The sequence below is a fragment of the Triturus cristatus genome, chromosome 9 (assembly GCF_964204655.1).
Source record: "Triturus cristatus chromosome 9, aTriCri1.1, whole genome shotgun sequence".
NCBI classification, from domain to species: Eukaryota; Metazoa; Chordata; class Amphibia; order Caudata; family Salamandridae; genus Triturus; species Triturus cristatus.
Window position 1 is genome coordinate 1,187,605,232 of NC_140592.1, and position 22,119 is coordinate 1,187,627,350.

Here is a 22,119-nt window from a genome sequence, read left to right on the forward strand (position 1 = left end):
TATTCAACATACTTCCTAATTCAAAAAAGTGGATGGAACATTATGGCCAATATTAGACCTAAGGTTTCTAAAGAAGCTTGTAAAAACGCAAAGATTCAAAATGACTACACTACAGGAAGTGTTACCCCAGTTGCAAAACTGACATTACCTGCCAACAATAGACTTAAAGGATGCGTATTTACACATCCCAGTGAACAGAAGACACAAACGTTTAAGATTTGTCATAAACAAACAGCACTACCAGTTCAAGGTATTGGCTTTCGGTCTGAAATCGGCACCAAGGGTGTTCACAAAGTGCCTGGCAGATGTAGCAGCACATCTCAGAAGGCAAGGAATTCATGTTTACCAATACTTAGACGACTAGCTAGCATGAGCAAACTCATACAGCCTACGCAAACAATATATACAGCAAGTGATGGAGACACTAGTTCAGTTGGGTTTCTCCATACACGAGCAGAAGTCATCAATAGAACTGGAACGCAAGAACGTGTTCTTGGGCGCAGAAATAAACACTGTGTTGGGGAAGACATTTCCCAACGAGAAAAGGATAACGACTCTGCTAAAGGAGACTCACCTATACTAGACGGGGCATCTTCTGACAGTGAGGGCAGTGGGAAAATTACTAGGAATGATGGCATCATGCATTTACCTAGTTCCCAATATCTGTCTACATATGAGACCGTTCCAAGAATGGCTCCAAACACAATGGTCACAGGCTACAGGGAGTTGGGAGGATCTAGTGGTTGTCACAAACAAGGTTCATCAGGAGATGGCATGGTGGAACAGAGCAAATATAGCACAGGGGATACCTTTCACACCTCCAGCACCAACAGTGACCATAACAGATGCTTCCCTAATAGGAGGGGGAGCACACATGGACACTCTCTCAAAAAAGGGGTTTGTGGTCACCACATGATGCAGTGAAACACATCAATATCTTGGAACTAAAAACAGTGTTCTTAGCCTTTTAAAGCCTTTCAGAAAGAGCTATACGGGGAAAAAGGTGTTGATACAAACGGACAACACTACAACTATGTTTTGAATAAACAAATAAGGAGGGACTCTATGTAGCACTATCCAATCTAGTACAGCAGATGTGGAGATGGGCAATCCCAAAAAGAATAGATATGTTAGCGATACACCTACCAGGGAAGGACAATCAAGAAGCAGACCAGCTGAGCAGATAAACAGCAAAGAATTAAAAATGGGGAACTCCACAAATAGACATATTTGCAACACCCCAGAATGCAAAATGCCAAATCTTCGCATCCAGGCGACCCTGCAACCAGTCCCTGGGGAATGTGCTATGGATAGACTGGTCAGGGATATTTGCATACACTTTCCCCCCTAATACCATTACTGAACAAAGTAATCCGCAAATGCAGAGTCAGCAGGATGACAATGATTCTCATAGCACCACAATGGGCCAGACAGACATGGTTCTCGGAACGAATGGAAATCTCGCAGGGATCAAAGCACAAAATCCCAACCAGAAAAGATTTGCTTATAATGCAAGATGGGAAAGCACTTCACGCAGAGCCAGAGAGCCTAAGCCTAGCAGCATGGCTCCATAAAACTTAGATCTCACACATCTCAAACTACCCGAAAAAACAATGGCTGTTCTAAGAGAAGCTAGAAAAACAATAACAAGAAAATGTTACACAGCAAAATGGAATAGATACACACAATGGGGTCTTAAAAAACGTCTGTCAACAAAAATCACAAAAGAACCGTGCTAATATACCTCACACATTTACTACAAAGTAAATGATGCCTTACATCACTAAAAGTACAATTAGCAGAAATCGTTGCGTACACAAGAGGGGAAACGGGGAAGAGTTTCTTCACCTCACTGGTGGTCTAACGGTTCCTGGAAGGAGCAAAAAGAATTACACCACCAAAAATTGTGGCACCACCAACATGGATTTAAACATTGTTCTAGCACAATTAATGAAGGCACCTTTTGAATCACTGCACAAAGCAACACTGCAAATGCTTACAATAAAAACAGTATTTTTAGTAGCAATAACATCACTACGTAGAGTTGGCGAACTACAGGCACTAACACTAGAGGAACCCTACTTTCAAGTACATACATGCCAAAGGTGGTATCAAATTACACATAAATCAGAGTATACAGATACGAAGTTTATTTCAAAACCCAAAGGACAAAGCGGAAAGAGCTTTACACACACTTGACGCAAGGAGAGCAGTCCTGTATTACGTGGAAAAAATTAAAGAATACAGGAAAACAAAACAGTTATTTGTATCCTTGCAAAAAGTTTTCTGGGAAGACCAATAACCAAAAACACAATCGCAAGATATTTTGCACAAGCCATACAACTGTGACACAAGTAAGCGGGACAAACTTTACAGGAATCTCCACGGGCGCATTCAACTAGGAAAAAGCAGCAACAAATGCATTTCTTGCAAACACTACGATTCAAGATATTTGCATTGCTGCAACATGGTCTTCTGTACACACATTCATTAACATTACTGTGTGGACATTCAAATGAACAATGAAGCACAAGTAGGACAACATCTATTTACAAACCAAAGTTAATCTTCCACCCAGCCACCACAAGACTAGCAAACCGCTACAAAGTCTATGCACAGCATAGTGAATCCAGAAAAGATTCCCGCTGCAAAACAAATAGTTTCTTACCTGTCGGTGTAGTTTAGCAGCTTGAAGAATTTTCTGGATTCAATAGCGAGCCCACCCTCCTCCGCCAAGGAAGAGAACCATAAGGAGGAAGAATGGAAAAGAATGACAAAGAAAAAAGAATCCGAAGATGGCTACCAAAGGTGGGGCTTTCGGAGGAAGTCTGTCGACGTCACAGAAGGGCACCAAATGGTACTACCTCGTTGACGCCCACCAACAACATCAAAAGAAAAAGAGGGAAAATACTACAATTCCGGACCCAACCACTAGATGGCGGAATAATCCACATCATAGTGAATCAAGAAAATTATTCAAGCTGCAAAACTACAACGACAGGTAAACTATTTGTTCCAGGTAAGTTCCTGAGACAGAAAGTGAGATCGTGTTCCTCCCTGCTTGTTTATAGTGCATTGTTGTAGTGTTGTCCGTTCTGACAAGCACCGAAGCATTCCAAATTCAGGGCAGGAAGGCTTGCAGAGCCAGGAACACTGCTCTTAGCTCGAGGAGGTTGATGTGAAGGTCCAGATAAGATGATGGCCATTTTCCGCTGACATGGAGCTCTTGAAGGAAAGCTCCCCAGCCGTCCAGGGAGGCATTCATTGTTATCACTAGAGGGTATCCCTGTAGCAGGAATGACATAGCCTTGCGACCGATGACGAGGTTGTGTTCACCAGACTCGTGATGAGATCATGGGTGGAGTTACCCTAATTATGTAATTGAATGTTCCTTGACTTTCACCCACTGGATGTTTAAAGCCTCCTGGAGAGGACGCATGTGTAGGCGAAAGTAAGGAATGAGATAAATACAGGAGGACATCATGCCCAGGAGAGATTAGTAAAGGCGTCTGGCAAGATACTTTTTTTTTTTTTTTTTGCATGCGTTTTACCCAAGCCATTAGTTTCTGTTGTGTCTCCAGTGTGGGATGCGCTTTGTGTAGAGTGGTATCCAGTATGGCTTCTAGGAAAGTCAGTAGCCGAGAGGGTTTGAGGACTGACTTGTCTGGGTTGAGAATTAGACCTGGCTGGTTGAAAGTTGCGTACATGCCTTGGTGGATGTTTTTGCCTGAGGTATGCTGCAATCGGCGCTAGGTAATTCGTAAAGATGTGAGGGGCGGATTTGATCATAAATAAATGGCAGTACTCAGAACTGATGGTGCTTGCCGGCCACTGTGAATCTGTGGAATTTCTTGTGTTTTTGGTGTATGGGTGTATGAAAATATGTGTCCTGAAAACATGTATTCGTTTTTCTTAAGCAGATGCATTACATCTTGGATTGTAATCGTGCGAATCAATTCTTTTTTGAGGAATTTGTTGAGGCTTAAGTAAAAAATCAGTCACCACTTCTTTGACTTCTTGCAAACCAAGAATTCCCGCTTTGACCAAATGGAACTTCTTCTATAGCTCCTTTCTTTAACATTTTAACAACCTCCTACTTTAAAGAGTGTAGGTGTTTCTGAATAAGAGGTTGAGGGGGGTCGGAGGTAGAGTTTGTATGAATTCCAGAGAATGACCAAATTGAATTTGGTCTAAGACCCATTGTTCTGTTGTGATTTCTTCCAATGTTAGAGATAAAGGGTAATCTTTCTGTCTATTCTGGATGGAATGGGAAAGGCAGCAGCAGGGGAAGGTCATTGGCGAAGATTAGTTGCTTTGCCCCGTCGTCCGGTTTTTCCTTGGAAAGAGGACTTGTTGTAGGCAGCAATACGTGGTTGGCGTTGACTATATTGTGGCCTATATTGCTGATTAGAAGAAGTGTATGAGGGGTATAGATACTGCTGGTATACTTCTCTTTAAGATGGATGTCTCTTGCCTTTAGCGCCACGAAAAGACAATTTCTTATACTGTAAAGTGCCCAGGGACTTAACGGGTTCTGTGTTTGCTTTAATTGCCTGTAAAGCCTCACCCGTGTGTTTCCCAAATAAAGCTTCCCCGTCATAAGGTAGATCTAGAATCTTGGTCTGAACTTTAAGACTGAATGACGTTGCTTTCAGCCTGCCTTGATGTCTCAAAACTGCTGCCCCAGCCAGTTGACGCAATTCAGTGGAAGAAGTGCCCGTTGCACAGTCCGTTATTTGTGAGGCAGATCGCTCCCCTTCTAGCAATATCTTTTTTGCTTCCTCTTTGACCTCTGTTGGGCAATTGTTGATATAGGCAGAGGTGGTCAGATATTACTGCTTATTATATCGGTCCAGTAACGCCGGAGAATTTTAAACTCCGACTATGAGCGCTGACCTAGAATAGAAGTATTTGCTGATGTTATCAAGCCTTCTACCTTCCTTATCTGGGGGCGCTGAGAGAAGTGCCGAAGGATTTTTAGATCTACCCTGCGCTGCTTGTGAATTAAGAGTCTGGTTTTGGGTGGCCTGTGAGGCAGACAGGTGCATCCTCCGGGGACTTATATTTCTTATCCAGCCTTGGTAACACTGTAGCTGGATTACTTATAATATTTAAACCCTGGTCCCAAATGTAGTCAATAATGGGCATTGATCTCACTGACTTCCTGAAAGGTTCTTTAAAATCATAAAGGAAGCAATCTTGTTAAGGTGCAGGCATTGGCAACTCAGTGTCTGCCCACCCTCTGTAAGAGATTATGGAAACCCCGTATATCTTCTGGGGGAGAATCTGTTTGGGGTGGAGACGGTGATGCTGGTGGTGGGATTATGTAATCGTCAAAATCATCGGGTTTCCGTTGAATCTCCTTTTCTCTCGCTTCTTCCGAAGATGATGGTTGTTGTAAAGGCATTTCTTGTAAAGAATGGTGAATTATTGGAGATATTTGTTGTGGTGAGATTGGTGGTTGAACCTCCACTTCAGGAGGCGGAGGGGCCGCTTGTTGAGGCGAAGGCGTTGCTGGTGTTAAGCTCTTTCTGTGATCAGCTAATGTATATTGCTAATCTGAGACTGGAGTAGAAAGAAGGCACACCATATCTTGTTGGTTCTGTTGTTGGTTCCGTGGCTGAGAGTAATAATATTGCTGGTCATAGTAGTCTTGATCATCTGAGCCCTCCTGATATTTAACGTTAAGTTCTGATGGGCATTGGGCTGCCTCAAAAAGGATCTCATCTTTAGAGTCCTTGTCCTCATTCAAAAGAAACAAAGGTAACAATGATTGCAATCGGCTTGGTGACGTTAGAGATGGTGTTAATGTTTTATGATTTATTGTCTGGAGATTTTTTTTTTTCCCCTCTACTCGTTGCCTGATTTGTCGACGAGGGCTTTTTGCTGATGGATCAGCATGTACCGTAGACGGGATAGTTGTCGTTGACGAGGAACCGTCTGTGAAGTGAAGCTGATGTGAAAGCACTGTCTACGACGACAGTGAGGCTGTCGTCAACAATGAAGTCATAGAAGAAAGGTTAGCTGGCGACAAAATATTTGCAGTTGATAAAAAAAATTCGCAGTCAACGTGATTTATTGACAATGACTGAGGAATGAGTAATGTTTACTTATAACAGTGGAAGCTGTTGACACTGCTGAGACTGCACTTGACTTGCCAACGATAGAAGAGGGTCCTGTCGTTGTCAGGAATGTCGTTGATGAGGTCTCCTCAGCAGAGCTGAGGTAGGCATTTGAGAGTATGTTTCACCTTAGGAGCAGGAGAAGGCGGCTCTGAAGCTGATTTCTGAAGGGAATTTTTTGCAGAATCTGGTTTCTTGTCTTGCTGGAGATTGAAACACAATTAAGAAGGAGCACCATTCCTCTTGTGGTAAATAAAATATCACGCTGTCATAATTTTTCATATTATCAATAAGATCATGCATAAAGCAAGAGGCTGAGTCTGTGGTATCAGATTCATAAAGGGATTTATTCCAATAACTCGAGTCAAAGGGAGAATATCTCCATCACCAAAAAGGATCTGGACGGGGCTGAAAAGTATTCTCAATATTCTCAAAACATTATTCACAGAGTACAGTATATATACATTTCTCAATTGTACGTAAGCAAGAGAGCAAGAGAGAATGAGATTAGAGCATGTGGGCGTGTAAGTAGGCGTGAAGGTGGGCGTCCATGTGGGCGTCCACTTGATGATAAGGGGTAAATTGTCATGTGTGGGTGGATACCTGGAGATGATTTCGCAATGTCAGCAGAAATACTTGGCAGAGATGCGCGCGCAGCAGCATGACGTGTGATAGACGTGCAACTAGAGGGTGAAGGGGACTTGACATTTAGCTCTACATGTGGAGACAAAAGTCTGGGGTTATGTCAACCTAATCCCAAATCATATCTAATATCCTATGTTTAAAGAACTGTGTTATCCACAAGGGAAGGGCTCTCGGACAGAATCTATTCTATACTGACTGTGTGTGCGTGTACAAGCGTCTAAGTGTCTACACTAAATGCGAGGGGGTAGGAATATTCCATGGTAACAGGGCTATGAATTACTTGCATAAAGACAGAGAAGCCGGGCCTTTTGCTTGGTAACTGGAAGAATGTTTACTTAAACTACTAGGCAGGAATGCATCGGCTGAGGGGGAAGCAGATAATTCGAAGGTGAAATACAGCTCTTGGCAGAGAATAGGCTGATGTCAGGCTTCGTGGGCCGCGCAGAGAATGAGACAGAGTTCATGGTCACAGATGCGAGCTCAAGCTGAAGCTGTCAGAGGCAGAGAGCAGGGAAAGGCTTTGAGGACAGAATCGGGCCTACTTGCCTGAACTGTAAAAATGGAGTAACTTAGCCATATAAAGTCGGTGGCCTTTCATACTTAGGAATCGAATATCCAGCCCATTCATGGCGGATCTGACAGAGGACATGTTAACGGTGGACGCACATGTGTTTGCGTCTTCGAAACTGGAACTGAAGGGAACATACATGTATTTGTAACATGCACATAGAACCGTTGGGGTCCAAGATAGGGGACATAACTGATCAGGGAAATCCACATTTCCACATTCCCTCCTTGTCCCCTACTTGCCCGTCAAGAAACATCAATCTTCATTAATCCATCGATTTGCTCATGGAGCATCATTTCTTCTTCTTTCTTCTTCCGGGATCTTGAGCGAAAACCTTGATGTGGAATACACGATGTGGCACACAGACCACAAATCGCTGGTCCACATTGCAGGCATAGACAGCAACTGAATAGTATGAGAAGGCCAATACCTAGGAAGGATAGGACCCTCCATCCAAAGGTAGATAATACACTCCAAAACCAACCGGACCAAGTCCAGGTGCCTGGATTCTGGTGTATCTGGCTTACAATCTTATGAAGGCGAGTTATGGCTTTATATACAGATGGCGAATTTTCTGGTATGAAAAATGCAATAGCTTGATCCGATGACCCTACAAGCTCCGCCCCTATCGGCCAGGATAACGTCAAGGACAAGACTATTTTGAAGCACAACAATCCGCATAGCAGACTGCTCTTCTGTTAAATTGCCTAAGGCGGAAATAGTTTCGTTCACTACTGCTTCAAGGGTTCTGGTTAATCTACGTATCAGCTTACTATTGGTAACTGTACCTATATAGGGAAAGAAACCTTTATTGAAATCTGTGTATTTTTCCCATGCTGTTTCAGTGTAATTGACAATTGGGAGATCTCTCTGCTGTCTATTGTGTACTAAATGAGTATTTCTATGAGAATCAGGAGGAGCTAGGAAAACAGGTGGTAGGAGGAATGCTATGTAACAGGTACCATCCCAATCTAGAGGTAAGCGTATATATGCGGTCTGGCCACATATAAAGTAGGAATGACGAGAAGCTCTAAATGTAGACTTGCCTTGATCACTGAATTTTATTACAGTGGTGCATTTACTATGGCCCATGTGTATGGAGCCATTCTTTCTTATACATAATTCCTCTTTTACTGGGAATACGGACATGGCGGGCAAGATTGGTGTAGCTTCAGATTCAACGTTCAGGATCATGAGGTTAAGTGTAAAATTACCTAATCCATATACTTCATTTCTTAGATCAGTTCCTGTTCTTTTGGGAAGTCCCTCCTTGTTAGGGTAGCAGACTTTAAGCAAAAACTAAATTCAGGTTTCCCCATACCCAGTTATCTTGATAAACTGCGGAATTCGAATCTAGGGAATTAATCAAACTAAACCATGCTCCACAGGAGCCATTGTGTGTGAACGGATAGAGAAAAAGGGGCAAAACTCCCTTATAGTTCTGATAGGGGGGGAGTCGGCCACAGACCCAGCAGTCTGTAGCATTGCTAGTCTGATGTGAATGGTGCAGCATCTGAATAAAGGTATTGTTGCGTAAGGCAAGTCGATATGATAGCTCATAGGATGGCAGATCACTAAATGTGTGCTTTATGGTATCATTAGTGGAGGAGTGTAAAAGTGAGGCAATAGGAGGAAAAATAGCATGTAGTATTAAGCTGATACATATTATCGTGATGCTCTTAAGATATTGAAAAATTACAGTCACTATACATCTATTTGCTTCTTATCTAACTCTCTTATTTTTGCTTTATGTTATTGTCCAAGATCTTATGCGAGCCAGAATACATGTTCAACCGCTTCACCACCTAGTGGACTTAATTGATCAAACGGGTTCTGACTTTTTGAATCAAGGTTTAGCTTTGTGGAAACTTCTGGGCATTCTCCTCTAGAAAATGTTGTTCAAAATCCAAGTTCAAAGTTTTTTTTTCTTTGTAAAAGAGTGGTGAAGGTGCACTTTGACTTTAACGGCCGTCCCCGTGGTCCAGAGCACTGACTTCGGCGCCTGTCATCCAGGAGCGATGGAGTATTCTTTGACCTGGGTGTTGTCAGGGAAGGCGGCAGCAACCTGCGAACAACAAGAGAGTAGTGCAGACATCAAGGAAGCCAGGTAATCTGTCAGCATGTTACTGTCAACATAAGTAATCTTTTAGGCATTGTAGTGCCCACATATTTTGGTGGTCTACCAAAGACCACTTCATAGGGAGATAAGCCTGTTCTAGAATGAGCTACAATTCGCATGTAAAAGAGGGCAACCGGCAGGGCTACCATCCAGTCTATACCTTTGTCTGCGCAAATTTTTAATGTCTGATTATGTCTTTCTACAAGGCCTGCTGCTTCAGGATGTCGCACACAATGGAATTTCCAGGTATACCCTAACAGAAGGGACACCTGCTTCATTAGTACCAGGACATATTTGTAACCTCTACATCTGTTTATTTGGATATAATCCATTTGGAGCACTTCAAAAGGGTGGTCAGGTGGATGGAATCCACCTTGTTCCATCGGAATGCCTTTACCTGCATTGAATTGGCAACAGATCATACATGTTCTGACCTTTTGTTTCGCTGCTGCACGCAGGTGCTTGTTGAACCATATATTCTGTAAGCTATCTATCATTGCTTTCTCTCCTAAGTGTGCAGGACTATGTGTGGTATTTATAATCACTTGTACCCTTGAATCAGAAAGAAACTATGTGGATTTGCCCTTTGTCATCCAACCTTGATCAGTCAGTACCCCTCCTTGTTCCGATCATTTCTTTAATTCGTCTACAGTAGCATGTGTCTGAATGTCTTGTACATCCCTGGAAGGATCCCTAACTGTCATGGCTTTGGACAGTGATAGTATCTGTGATTTTGTCATGTCTAGTGGGGTCTGAGCTGTCTGTTTAGCAGTTCGGTCTGCCAGATCATTGCCTTGGGAAATGGTATCTGTGGCTCTAGTATGTGCTTTACATTTTAGGATAGCTATGGCTGTTGGTAAATGTATTGCTTCCAGTAGGGCTTGAATAAGGGGCCATGCTGTATCTTGGCCCCATGAGAGGTCAAGAAACCTCTTTCTCTCCACAAAATCGGTGTAAATGTTTACTCTCAGGTGCTTAGCTCTTATGCACACTTGTGTCAGGGCGATGAGCTCTGCTGCTTGTGCTGACAATATGTCTATTCTTTTAGTCTCTATTAATACAGTATCAGCAGTCACTGCATATGCTGCCACTAATTCTCCCGCCCCTGTCCTCATGCATGAGCAGTCAACATATAGTGTTAGGTCGGGGTCTGGGAGTGCAACATCTGTCAAGTCTTGTCTTGGTTTAGTCACGGTATGTATTACTTCAACACAGTTGTGTGGTGAAACGCTTTCTGTACTGGAGGGCAAAAGGGTAGCAGGATTCAGTATGTTGCATCGTCTGATCTCTATGTGTGGTTGAAATAACGTTGGCTCATAATCCGTCAGTCTAGCTACAGTCAGGTGTTGTGTTTGTGTCCGGTTCAAGAGAACCTCTACTGCGTGTGGTACTTGTACTGTCAGAGGGTGGCCCAGCACTATCGAGTCACTTTGTCTTATGGCTAAGGCCGTTGCTGCAACTGATTTTAGGCACGCAGGCAAAGCCTGTGCTACTGGGTCTAATGTACTAGAAAGATAAGCACAGGGCTCGTGTTTTCCTGCATGATCTTGTGTTAGGACAGATAGTGCTGTTCCATCCCGCTCTGTCACAAAAAGCATAAACGATTTGTTGTAATCAGGGTCTGCTAAAACTGGTGCTTGACATAAAGCTCTCTTTAATTCTTCAAATGCCACAGTGTGTTCTTGAGGACTTTAGTCTTTTTGTGTCTTGGGCTGTGAAAAACCAGAAATCAATTGAATACGTTCCGGTGCCCACAACTAATTCCCCTGAAAGATCACAATAAAACATGAGAAAAAGGGGAAAGCACCATACCTATTTCCTCGACTTAATTTCTAAAGGGGCTAATTTCTAAGGGGCTTAATTTCTTAAGGGGCTAGCGGGAAGCGAACCTCCTCAGGGGCCAGCAGAAAGCCAATATTCTCCTCCTTCCCCCCCCTTTTTGACAGGAGGAAATCTGAAACAGATTTCACTGGTGTCAAACACTATCAAACCCTGTGTCTTGTCAACACTATTATTCCCTGTGTGTAGCTACTGGGCGTAAGCAAAATTATAGGAGATACACAGCGTATGTGAAACGGCGAGAAATCCTTCAAATTAATGTACAAACCTCATTGTGTTAGCTCATAAGCTAGCCAAATGACATCTCATATGCAAATGTCCCTAGTACATGAACCTACACCAACCTGAAGTCAATATTAATGCTAGGAAGCCCTAATAGGAATGCTAAAGTACCTGAATATTCGGAAAACCAAGTTTAAGAACAGTTGTTAATGTTGATAATTAATAATTTATCTGCTAAAGAAATCAGTCAATGTGCAATAATTTCCACCTATACAATAAATAGCCTAATTCAAAAACAAGTCAACTTTTGGGGCCACCACTCACAAGAATGAGCTTACTAAAGCAAACTTTAAAAAGGAAATCCTGTCAGATATTTTTTCATTACCCTAAATACCGGGCCTCATATGTCCCTCTGTGGTGGCAGTCCTTACTTAAAACAGGCCTTTCAAGAGTTAAAATGCGAGTGCACAGATCATAATTGTTCCTTAATGTCCAATCTGGAAACATATGACCGAGGCTGCCTGTCTATAAGAGAAAGGCAGTTATGTGAAAAATATTTTAGTCTTGCATAGCCTTTTTCTTTTGTTTCATTCATCTCCAACACCAATTAGACATACACTGATAACGTGTTGTCTGCTATTTTGACAGCATGATAATGGTAATATCATGTCTGTGAAATTTAGTAATTGTGCCAAGCCATCAGTATACCGGGCACAGAAAGCATAGATAATTACACTAACATATATAAATGAGCAGCGATGCGCAATTACAGTACCTACAGCTCAGATGCGAACATTCTGGCCTGCTTAATTTGTCAGGCTTATAATCAATAACTTATTTACCTGCCCTATACAACCCCATCTGGCAGTGGGTCATCCCAATGATGACCGCGTCAAGTCTGACACACAGGATCAGCAACAATAATCAAAAAATGACGAACACACGAACCTGTCTCTTTTTTTTTTTTTTTTTTTTTTTTTTTATAAAAATGTGCTATGCTTCTTTGTACACAATGTACCCTCATGTCCTAGTCGAAGATGCATCCCACATCTTTCCTCACTGACCCGTAACCACTGGATCATTTATCCAATGCAACTGGTGGCAGCTTGTGGCCACAATTCAAAAATGTCTGAATTTGAAAATCGTTTTTATATAGGCACATAGCCCTTAAAATTCCAAGCAAGAGCAACATTTTACTTTCGGACCAGAAGCAATATAACAATTGCTAAAAAATAAAACAAATCTTCTCCATAGACATTTCCTCGGGGCACTTGTTTTGCACAGAATAGAACAAGGGAATCTTTCTCGACTTACATTTCTCAGCTGCCCTGTCTTATCAGAGAAGTTAAAAATAGCCCCTCAGCGCAGCCTGAGCCTGGGCTGCCAGCCATCTTTTGTTTGTTTTTCCTACTCCTGGCCCCAAGGCTCTCCAGCTGCAGGCATTACACAGATGCGATGTCAGAGAAGCCTTCTAAGCAGTGCCCTGTTCTGCTCCTCTCATCGGCCCCCACCTACACTGGCTACAAGGTCAGAATCTGTCTCCGATTTCTGTATCACATTCTGCTCTACACGGCCCCCACCTTCTCCTCACTCTGAAGCTGTCAAAGACAAAAAGACTACTCAATTCCATAAAAACTGCAATAATTCGCTCAATTGAAAAATTATTTTTACATACAATTTGCACTCAGGGGGTCATAATCTTACCGACTTGACCCAGCACATTGGCTCACTGGACCATCAAGAACACAAACCTGTATTCATGAAAAATTTGCAAATTCGAAATACCCACAATTCTTTTTCCAAGCTAAACTTGTCACTAATTATTTTTCGTTAACACTTTGTACATTAGGGGTGTCATCAAATCACAGGAGTTGCTCCTTCTCTAGCTGCACCCCTCTCAATTTCCTATTGACAACGTAGTCAAATGTTGGACCATGTAAACACCAGCTATGCGCTGTTCATTTGGTGGGTGGCTCAAGAACCTTTGGGCTACTATGTAATTATTATATGTATTATAACTGGTCCTTCTACTGGGGCCACTCTTGCTGGGCCCTCTGAAAGGACGGGATAAATACCAGCAACGTCAGTATTTCTTTTTCTGTCAGCCTGCGCTCATTTTACCAGCTCAAATTCCTCCTGTAACATCTCATCCTTGGCTTTTCCAGACACCAGTCCACTTCTCTCTGCTTCATGAAACACTTACTCTGTCCTTCTATGTCACTCCTTGCGCCAAAAACTCAATGGCATCCTTCCAAGCTGGTCTACATTTTCTCTTTCATAAGAGTGTTTCGTTGTCCATCTACTTGTCCTGCTTTTACTCGTATACCTTCCTCAACTAACACGTTTTCTCGGGCTTTGTCTGAATCCTCCCTACTTTTCTCTTCTTTTCTGAGCGCTCACTCTGTGCGTCTATGCTATTCTTTACGCCATAATTCAACAGCGTCTTTCTGTGACTGTCTAGCTTTCCTCTTCCACAACTCTTCTTCGACTTTCATGATACATTCGGCATCCCAGGTCCCAGCTACGGGCCATCTCTGACTTTCTGGTAACTCTTTGGTGTAGTCCACCCATAGATCAAGGAATAATATGGCGTCTAAGCCATGCTTGTGATACATTATTTGCCCTGGAGTGTCCCTAGGAGGAATAGGAACTGCTTCTTCAAGCACCCCTTTTCTAGTAATAATCTGTCTTAACTTCGAAAAGAGCGGCATATTGACAACTGATCTGATACTTAATCTGGAACACACTTAATACAAAAAGCACAAAAATGAACAATGAACAATGAACAATCATTCATACCACAATATTTGAACACTTTAAACATTAAACATTAAACATTTTAACAACGACCGACAATGATGACAGTCTGCCTAACTAATCACCACGCTGAATTCTTGACAATAACTGAATACTTCGGAATACTTGATATACTGCTAAACAGTACATATACACTGCTAAACAGTGCAGACCGGATTCGTGTACCCAAATCCGTCTTGACCGGCACAACCTATGTGCGCGTCAACACGCCTCCCCGGCGATGGTACTCACCGAGTAGCTCCTTGAAACGGAAGGCCTCAGAGAATGGACTGGACTCGACGACTGCGGACATCGGACCCTCTGGACATCGGGACTTTGAAAACCTGGTTGGCCTCTGTATACCTCGGACGCAGCTCTCTCGCAGGTGGGCTCTGGGTAGACAATCTGCGTTCCTCACCGCCTCGTATGGATGCCTGGTCACAGTCTGTCCCCTTCGGTGGCCTGAGGGAGTTGGCGGGAAAACCCGCGACGTGCACGCTTGAAGTCCATCACGGCTATGGAAGGGGGCAAAACAGGACCTTCATCTCCGGCGTGTGGGGAAAGAGATTAAACTGTTCGGGCGCCATTCTGTGGTAAATAAAATATCACGCTGTCATAATTTTTCATATTATCAATAAGATCATGCATAAAGCAAGAGGCTGAGTCTGTGGTATCAGATTCATAAAGGGATTTATTCCAATAACTCGAGTCAAAGGGAGAATATCTCCATCACCAAAAAGGATCTGGACGGGGCTGAAAAGTATTCTCAATATTCTCAAAACATTATTCACAGAGTACAGTATATATACATTTCTCAATTGTACGTAAGCAAGAGAGCAAGAGAGAATGAGATTAGAGCATGTGGGCGTGTAAGTAGGCGTGAAGGTGGGCGTCCATGTGGGCGTCCACTTGATGATAAGGGGTAAATTGTCATGTGTGGGTGGATACCTGGAGATGATTTCGCAATGTCAGCAGAAATACTTGGCAGAGATGCGCGCGCAGCAGCATGACGTGTGATAGACGTGCAACTAGAGGGTGAAGGGGACTTGACATTTAGCTCTACATGTGGAGACAAAAGTCTGGGGTTATGTCAACCTAATCCCAAATCATATCTAATATCCTATGTTTAAAGAACTGTGTTATCCACAAGGGAAGGGCTCTCGGACAGAATCTATTCTATACTGACTGTGTGTGCGTGTACAAGCGTCTAAGTGTCTACACTAAATGCGAGGGGGTAGGAATATTCCATGGTAACAGGGCTATGAATTACTTGCATAAAGACAGAGAAGCCGGGCCTTTTGCTTGGTAACTGGAAGAATGTTTACTTAAACTACTAGGCAGGAATGCATCGGCTGAGGGGGAAGCAGATAATTCGAAGGTGAAATACAGCTCTTGGCAGAGAATAGGCTGATGTCAGGCTTCGTGGGCCGCGCAGAGAATGAGACAGAGTTCATGGTCACAGATGCGAGCTCAAGCTGAAGCTGTCAGAGGCAGAGAGCAGGGAAAGGCTTTGAGGACAGAATCGGGCCTACTTGCCTGAACTGTAAAAATGGAGTAACTTAGCCATATAAAGTCGGTGGCCTTTCATACTTAGGAATCGAATATCCAGCCCATTCATGGCGGATCTGACAGAGGACATGTTAACGGTGGACGCACATGTGTTTGCGTCTTCGAAACTGGAACTGAAGGGAACATACATGTATTTGTAACATGCACATAGAACCGTTGGGGTCCAAGATAGGGGACATAACTGATCAGGGAAATCCACATTTCCACACTCTGGGAACCCTCAGAAGATTTTTTAGACTCCTACTTAGGTGGTTGCTGAGAGGAATGACCTACAGGGCCATTGAGTGGTCTTTTTTGAGACATTTTGGAAGAGGATTTTGAAGAAGCGTCACTCTTCTCATCAGAGACTAGAGTATGTCTGTTCTTAAGCCTCTGCAGCCGCAAGAGAAGCCTCCCTTCCCGATCTTTCAATATCTTTGTTTAAAACGTGCGGCATACCTTGCAAACCTTCGATTTATGGTCCGGATAAAGACGATATAAACAGTCTTTATGAGGGTCGTAGAAATCTCTTCTTCCTGCAAGTGCAGGGTCTGATGAAGCCTTTTTAGGTGTCTGACATGGACGCCAGTTTGCGTCACCAAAACACAGATACACATTTTGAAAGTATATCTGTGAAGTCCGAAGAAGGCAAAAACCTGAAGAACTCTTTCAAGGAAGCGCTGTGAGGAAAAAAGCTGAGCAGAGCTCAGTAGAGACTCCCTAGCACGACATGCGGTACAAAATCTAAGGGACTGGAGCTTCTCTCAGGAAGGTTCTGCAGGGTGGTAACATCTGATTGTTTGTCTTCTTAAGTTTGGTCCTTTTTTAAATAGACTAGGATAGGATACAAAATCAAAATGCCTTAGTCCTTTATGTTCTGTGAGGACATTACTATTTAAGTGTATCTCGACGGCGGGTAATAATTCAAGCATGTTAATCTATGAAAGTTCCAATACTGGAATAAGCATTTGAAAACCTTCCCAGCAAGCGATGCCTAGTCCTTTCGGGCCTGCGAATACGGCACTGTCAGACATTACACATGCCAACAGGTGCACCATTTCTCCAACCCCTTTTCCTCTGCTACAACTGCCGCCAAGCAAATTGTGTTTATACCCAGTGGCTCATGCCCAAAAGTTGGAGGCAGAAGTCCGCATTTCCTCCCAGGTTGGTGATCCATCAATATCTGATAGATGGGTCTTGCAGATTATCTAAAGGGTCTTTCCCCTGCCTTTCATTTCCTCGCCACCCCACATGCCTTCTGCACTGGAACAGGAACATCTGTCTACCCTGCTGCAGGAGGTGTACCTCTTGTTCTCCAAGGGTGAAATTGAATGGGTGGCTAGAGTACTTATTAATGCACCTTCCTGACCCCAAAAAAGGATATGGGCATTGGACCTATCATTGGCCTTCGAACTTGAATGCCTTCCTGCAGAAGGACAAATTCAGAATGCTCACATTTGCTCAGATCTCATCTCCTGTGTACTTGGGAGATTGGATGGACTTAAGGACTTGCAGGATGTATATTTTAATCAACTTGCAGTCCCCCAGACGTAGCCTGCTGTTGAAGGTGGCCCAGGAACACATTCAGTTTGTCATGCTCCCCTTTGGTCTTGTAGCAGCCTTTTGGTTTTTCACTAAAGTGATGGAGATAGTCGCTGCCCATTGTCCAAGGTCAGAAGTTCCTGTTCTTCCATACATTGATGACTGGCTGCTGAAAGAGGGCTTGCTACAGTCATGGTCTATCACGTTCGAATGACAGCGGAACTCCTAACATTGAGTTTAGCATAAACGATCCGCAATCCCAACTGATTCCCTAACTGAGTCTTGTATTCTTGGTAATGACCTGGGTGTTGAGGTTCAAGACTTTTCCCCCACCACAACTCTGTTCCTGATATTTTGGGTTCAAATACTGGAGCCCTTGAGGGTGGATCTGAGGCTTCTTGTCTTGGCCTCTTATCCTCTACCAGCTACCCCTGCTGGTGTGTGCAGGGCTCGGCAGTGGAACTTGACATCCAAAGGCGGTTCTTTTATATGGGCGGAGGGGCTACGCCCTCATCCTTTTTCTGCACCCTAGTTTGTGCTTTTTATTGTACAGTTACGAGTTAAAAAATCTCTGTGCCAGTAAACTGCCTCAGGCTGTCTGGTGACTTCAGGCAGCATTCACAAGTCTGGTTTATGGCAGGCACAAATCGTGCACTCTGAGCATGCACCAGCAATCCTAGATTTGCCAGGCTGACGAGCTCACAGCCCTTAGGCTTGTGATGTCACCAGCTCAGCAAAGCCATTGTATTCCTTGCAGAAGGATCCCCCCCCCCCCCCCCCCCCCGCTTCAGCTCTGCAGAGGCCAGGGCTAGACATCAACCACAGTTCTGCAAGCCTCACTATTCACCCTACCCTGCCTGCGACCAATCAAGCTAGGGCAGGTTAAAGTTAAAGAAAGAAGCTGCGTCCTCGCACCTCCGGAAAGGGAAATGAAACTTACATATGTCCAGAATAAAAGTGTTTAAAACGCATGTGCCTGTTTTATCTCTCAACAAACCATTAACACGATTTGCAGTGTTTACCTGTGTTCATGCCCTCCTATTAGTTTGTATTTTGTGGCTGGATTGGAATCCCGCCGAGCTGCGTGATAGCTCTCTGCTCGACCTTACGGGGAGACAATCTGTATAATTTAGTTGCCACAGCTAGTGTAGTGTGAATCCTTTATTGAAAAGTGCATTTTAGTAATTAATATGTCATCAGAGGCCAGCGTTTTAAAGCAACTGCTCCAGAGCACATTGTGCGAGTTACAGGTCGAAAACATGAAATCAGTCTATAAAGGCCTTAGCCATTTTCAAACTTTTACAAATATCCCCTTTTTATGTGTGTTCTTGAGTGGGACGTTCCCGCTCATCTGACTTTTATTACAAAGCGAATATTTGTAAAGGTTTGAGTTCGGTGGTCACATACAGGGGCTCTGCAGACATAATGTGATGTATTGCAGAAACACAGTTTGCATTTGAAGGGCCATTTATCTCTTCAAGGTGGGGAAGATAACACGTGGCATTACAAATGTTTATTTTTGCCAGCTTTGTGCGCATTTATTTTGGTAGATTTCCTCATTAAGTTCAGTCTCAGTTAAAGTAAAACCGTCCAGAGCGTCTTGCAAATCAAGTGTATAAGTGCTCCATCATGAAAGGAATCGGCAAAAGATGGGGTGATGGGACACGGGAGAGGGTGGAGGAGGGGTATGTTCACTAAGGGGGAATACAACCCGTGCACATTGTATTAGACTGCGCCATTTATATAGCACTTACTATACATGTGCAAAGTGTTGAAGCAGTTACGTGCAGGGATAGTAAACTACACCATGTATACACCACGGGCACCATATGTTTTCGCTTCTCATGATCGCACTCTGAGTCCAATGGGCGTCCATTTTTTTGTTTTCGCCTAAAATGCACTTTGATTTCTTTGTTGATGTTACTGTTCTGAGCCTCTGCTGTTCACACATGTTTTAAAACTGCAAATTCAAATTTACCAATGTACTAGGGCTGTGACTGACTGTTATGTTTGTGCATCAAGGTTTTCCTCCTCCAGCACAGTTTACAGCCTGGCCTGAGACCTATGTTCTGTTTGTTTATGGAATGACAAATGGCTTGCAGCCTACGTAAACTGGTTTGATGAAAGCGAGGGCTTCCAAAATGCAAGCAATACAATTCAAGCCATTTGCCAGGACTTAAAATCACTGAGCCTGGTAACAGATTACGTGGGTTGACACCATTGCCTTGGGCTGTACTCTTCTCTAGTGTAAACTTTGAAAGGCAATTTCAGGAGGCCCCACTTCGCTTTGATGCACTGTGCTCTTGTGAACAGGCCAGTGAGTTAGCATAGCAGTTCTCCGATTATACTGAATAAGCAGCTAACAATGACATTAGCATATGAAATATCTTTATTGATGTCATAACTACAGTTTCACAATTCTTTTTTAACCTTCTTGCTCGCTCAACTGTGCTTGAAAATGCACAATTTGCTCGCTCATTTTTCAAAATGTTCCCGGGGGATGGGGGCGGGGGGGGGGGGGACCTCCATATGACAGTCGGGCTCACTCTCTACGCTTGCTGGCCACAGGGCACTCATCACGAACTTTTACGCCTACCACTTTCAAATGTCACCAGCCGTCACTGTTGACATCCAAGTTCACCTGGCATTAAGGCTTCTTTTCAATTCCATCCAGGTCTCGAAGGAGATGCCCAAGATCTTCAGTGGTGACTGACGCACACAGGGCTGACAGTGGTGACAAATGTACTGCTGCTGGGTTTAGGGGCTCATAAGTCTGAGGTGGAGATCAGCGTCCTCTGGTGTCCAGCGGCTAGCCAGCTCAAAATCAACCTACCCGAACTATGGATATTTGTTTTTCCCTGAATGCTTTCCTTCCGTCCATCAAGGGGAGGGTATTGCTGATTCCCGTTGTCACCACCAATGCAATGTAGTACTGCAACAGACAGGGAAAAGTGTCGTTCTGGGAACAGGTTTATAATACTTTGCTTTTGTAGAGGCAACTGGAGCGTAAAAATATCTTTCTAAGTCACTTACCATCTGGTGAGTTTCCCATATGCCAAAGCAGATTAATTGAGCAACTGTCACCAGGCCGATCATGGCGTTTGTATCCTGAGGTGGCACAGGGCATATTCGATCTATTTGTCATCGTTAAACATTCAATGTCAAAGGATTTGCGCATTGCCATTTACACCAGAATTGTCAGGAGACTCATTCCGCCTGAAATGGAAAAAGGGAATTGTATGCCTTCTTCCCGCTACCGCTCCTCCCAGAGTACTGATAAATATCATGGCTAGGCCTAAGTGATCACAAGTGCCCCTGATTGGACCTCAAGTGTGGTATCCGGAACGCCTGTGCATGAGCCACTGTTCTCTGATCATGCTACCACTTTGGAAAGACTTCTTTCTGTACAAGACGTCATTCATGCAAACCTCCGCAACTTGCACCTCTATTCATGGACATTGAGTATCTGAAATTGACTGCATTTGACTTGCTTTCTTAGGTAGTGGATGTCCTCCTTTCTACCAGATGCCCTTCCATAAAATCCATCTATCCTCGTGCTGTTAAGTTTGTAACCTGGTCTGGTGTCTATGATGCAGGCCCTTGACAAGCTAAGCTGTAAGCTTTTCACATGCTGGTTTGTCTTTAGCCCAGTAAGTCTTTGTAGTAGGCTCTGCGAAAGGGTATTTCTCGGCCCATTTGGCCTTTCTGTGTCAGCCAGACCAACCACTGTTTGTTGTTCCTTTGTGTAAGGGTTGCCTGCCCTTGATTGGTTGCAACATGGGTATTTGGTATATACATTAACTTAACACTACTGCCCTTACAGCCATGTTCGGCAGGAAGGACACTTCACTTGCTCGGTGCTGCAGGACTTTTTAACTTGAGTCTACTCCAAAGTCTGTATCTTTGGAATGCACTCCTTTGGTATATGATCTAATGGTGAGGCCTCTGCTGTTAGAAATATCCATCAGAAGTTCTATTCAGTAACATTCTTTCTGGTGGATACTCTGTTTAACTGTGGATTTCACACTGCCTCCCCCCTTCCCTGTTCTGTAGATGGGCTTCTATTAGACATTTAAAAAGGTCTGACGTTCGAGATGATCACGCTGTCCTCCTCAGTTGGTCTTGCACTCCGCAACTGAGGGCCGGGAAAGGGGAAAAGACAAGTATCTTATTTCAGCACATACGGGCGGAGTTTATATGTCGCTTCTGGGGTAGTGTTTATATGTCGTTTCTGGGGTGATATGTAGTCAGCGTGGAATTGTTTGACATTATCTACTGGCGCATTGTAGTATTGCTGAAATATTTTTGGCTCCAGTCTGGCCAGTCTATTGGCCAATACAATCGAATGGTGAGGAATATTCAGGTATGCAGTTGGAGCATCCAGCAGAGAGCGTGTTATCAAAGGCAAGTACCCTGTTTTACTGCTTTGTGTGCTTTTTCATGCTTAAAAGGGTGACTGCAGTTGCTGTTCTGCTTCTTGAAGGAATAGTGGTTTCAGAGTTCAGGGTGGGAACAAGCTTGATGTTTTGTTTGTTTCTCCGTTTTACAGACTGCAACTGGAAATGTGGAAGCAAAAGTGGTATGTTTCTACAGAAGAAGAGACATATCTAGCACACTTATCTCACTGGCAGACAAACATGCAAGTAGGTTCTTTTCCTCTACATTGTAAAAGTAGATTTTATATTGTGATGCCTTGAAACCATGCTCAAGTCTATTTA

The 22,119-nt window shown here is 43.5% G+C and overlaps 1 protein-coding gene across 4 annotated transcripts in view; it reads left to right on the forward strand.

The window, feature by feature from the left end:
- Positions 1–22,119, forward strand: part of MTA1 (metastasis associated 1) — an 842,399-nt gene that overhangs the window by 124,422 nt on the left and 695,858 nt on the right. For all 4 annotated transcript variants that reach the window (XM_085627173.1, XM_085627175.1, XM_085627174.1 and 1 more), the window contains exon 3: positions 21,951–22,044. In XM_085627173.1, the coding sequence (XP_085483299.1) occupies positions 21,951–22,044 (94 nt within the window). The remainder of the gene's footprint in view (positions 1–21,950; positions 22,045–22,119) is intronic.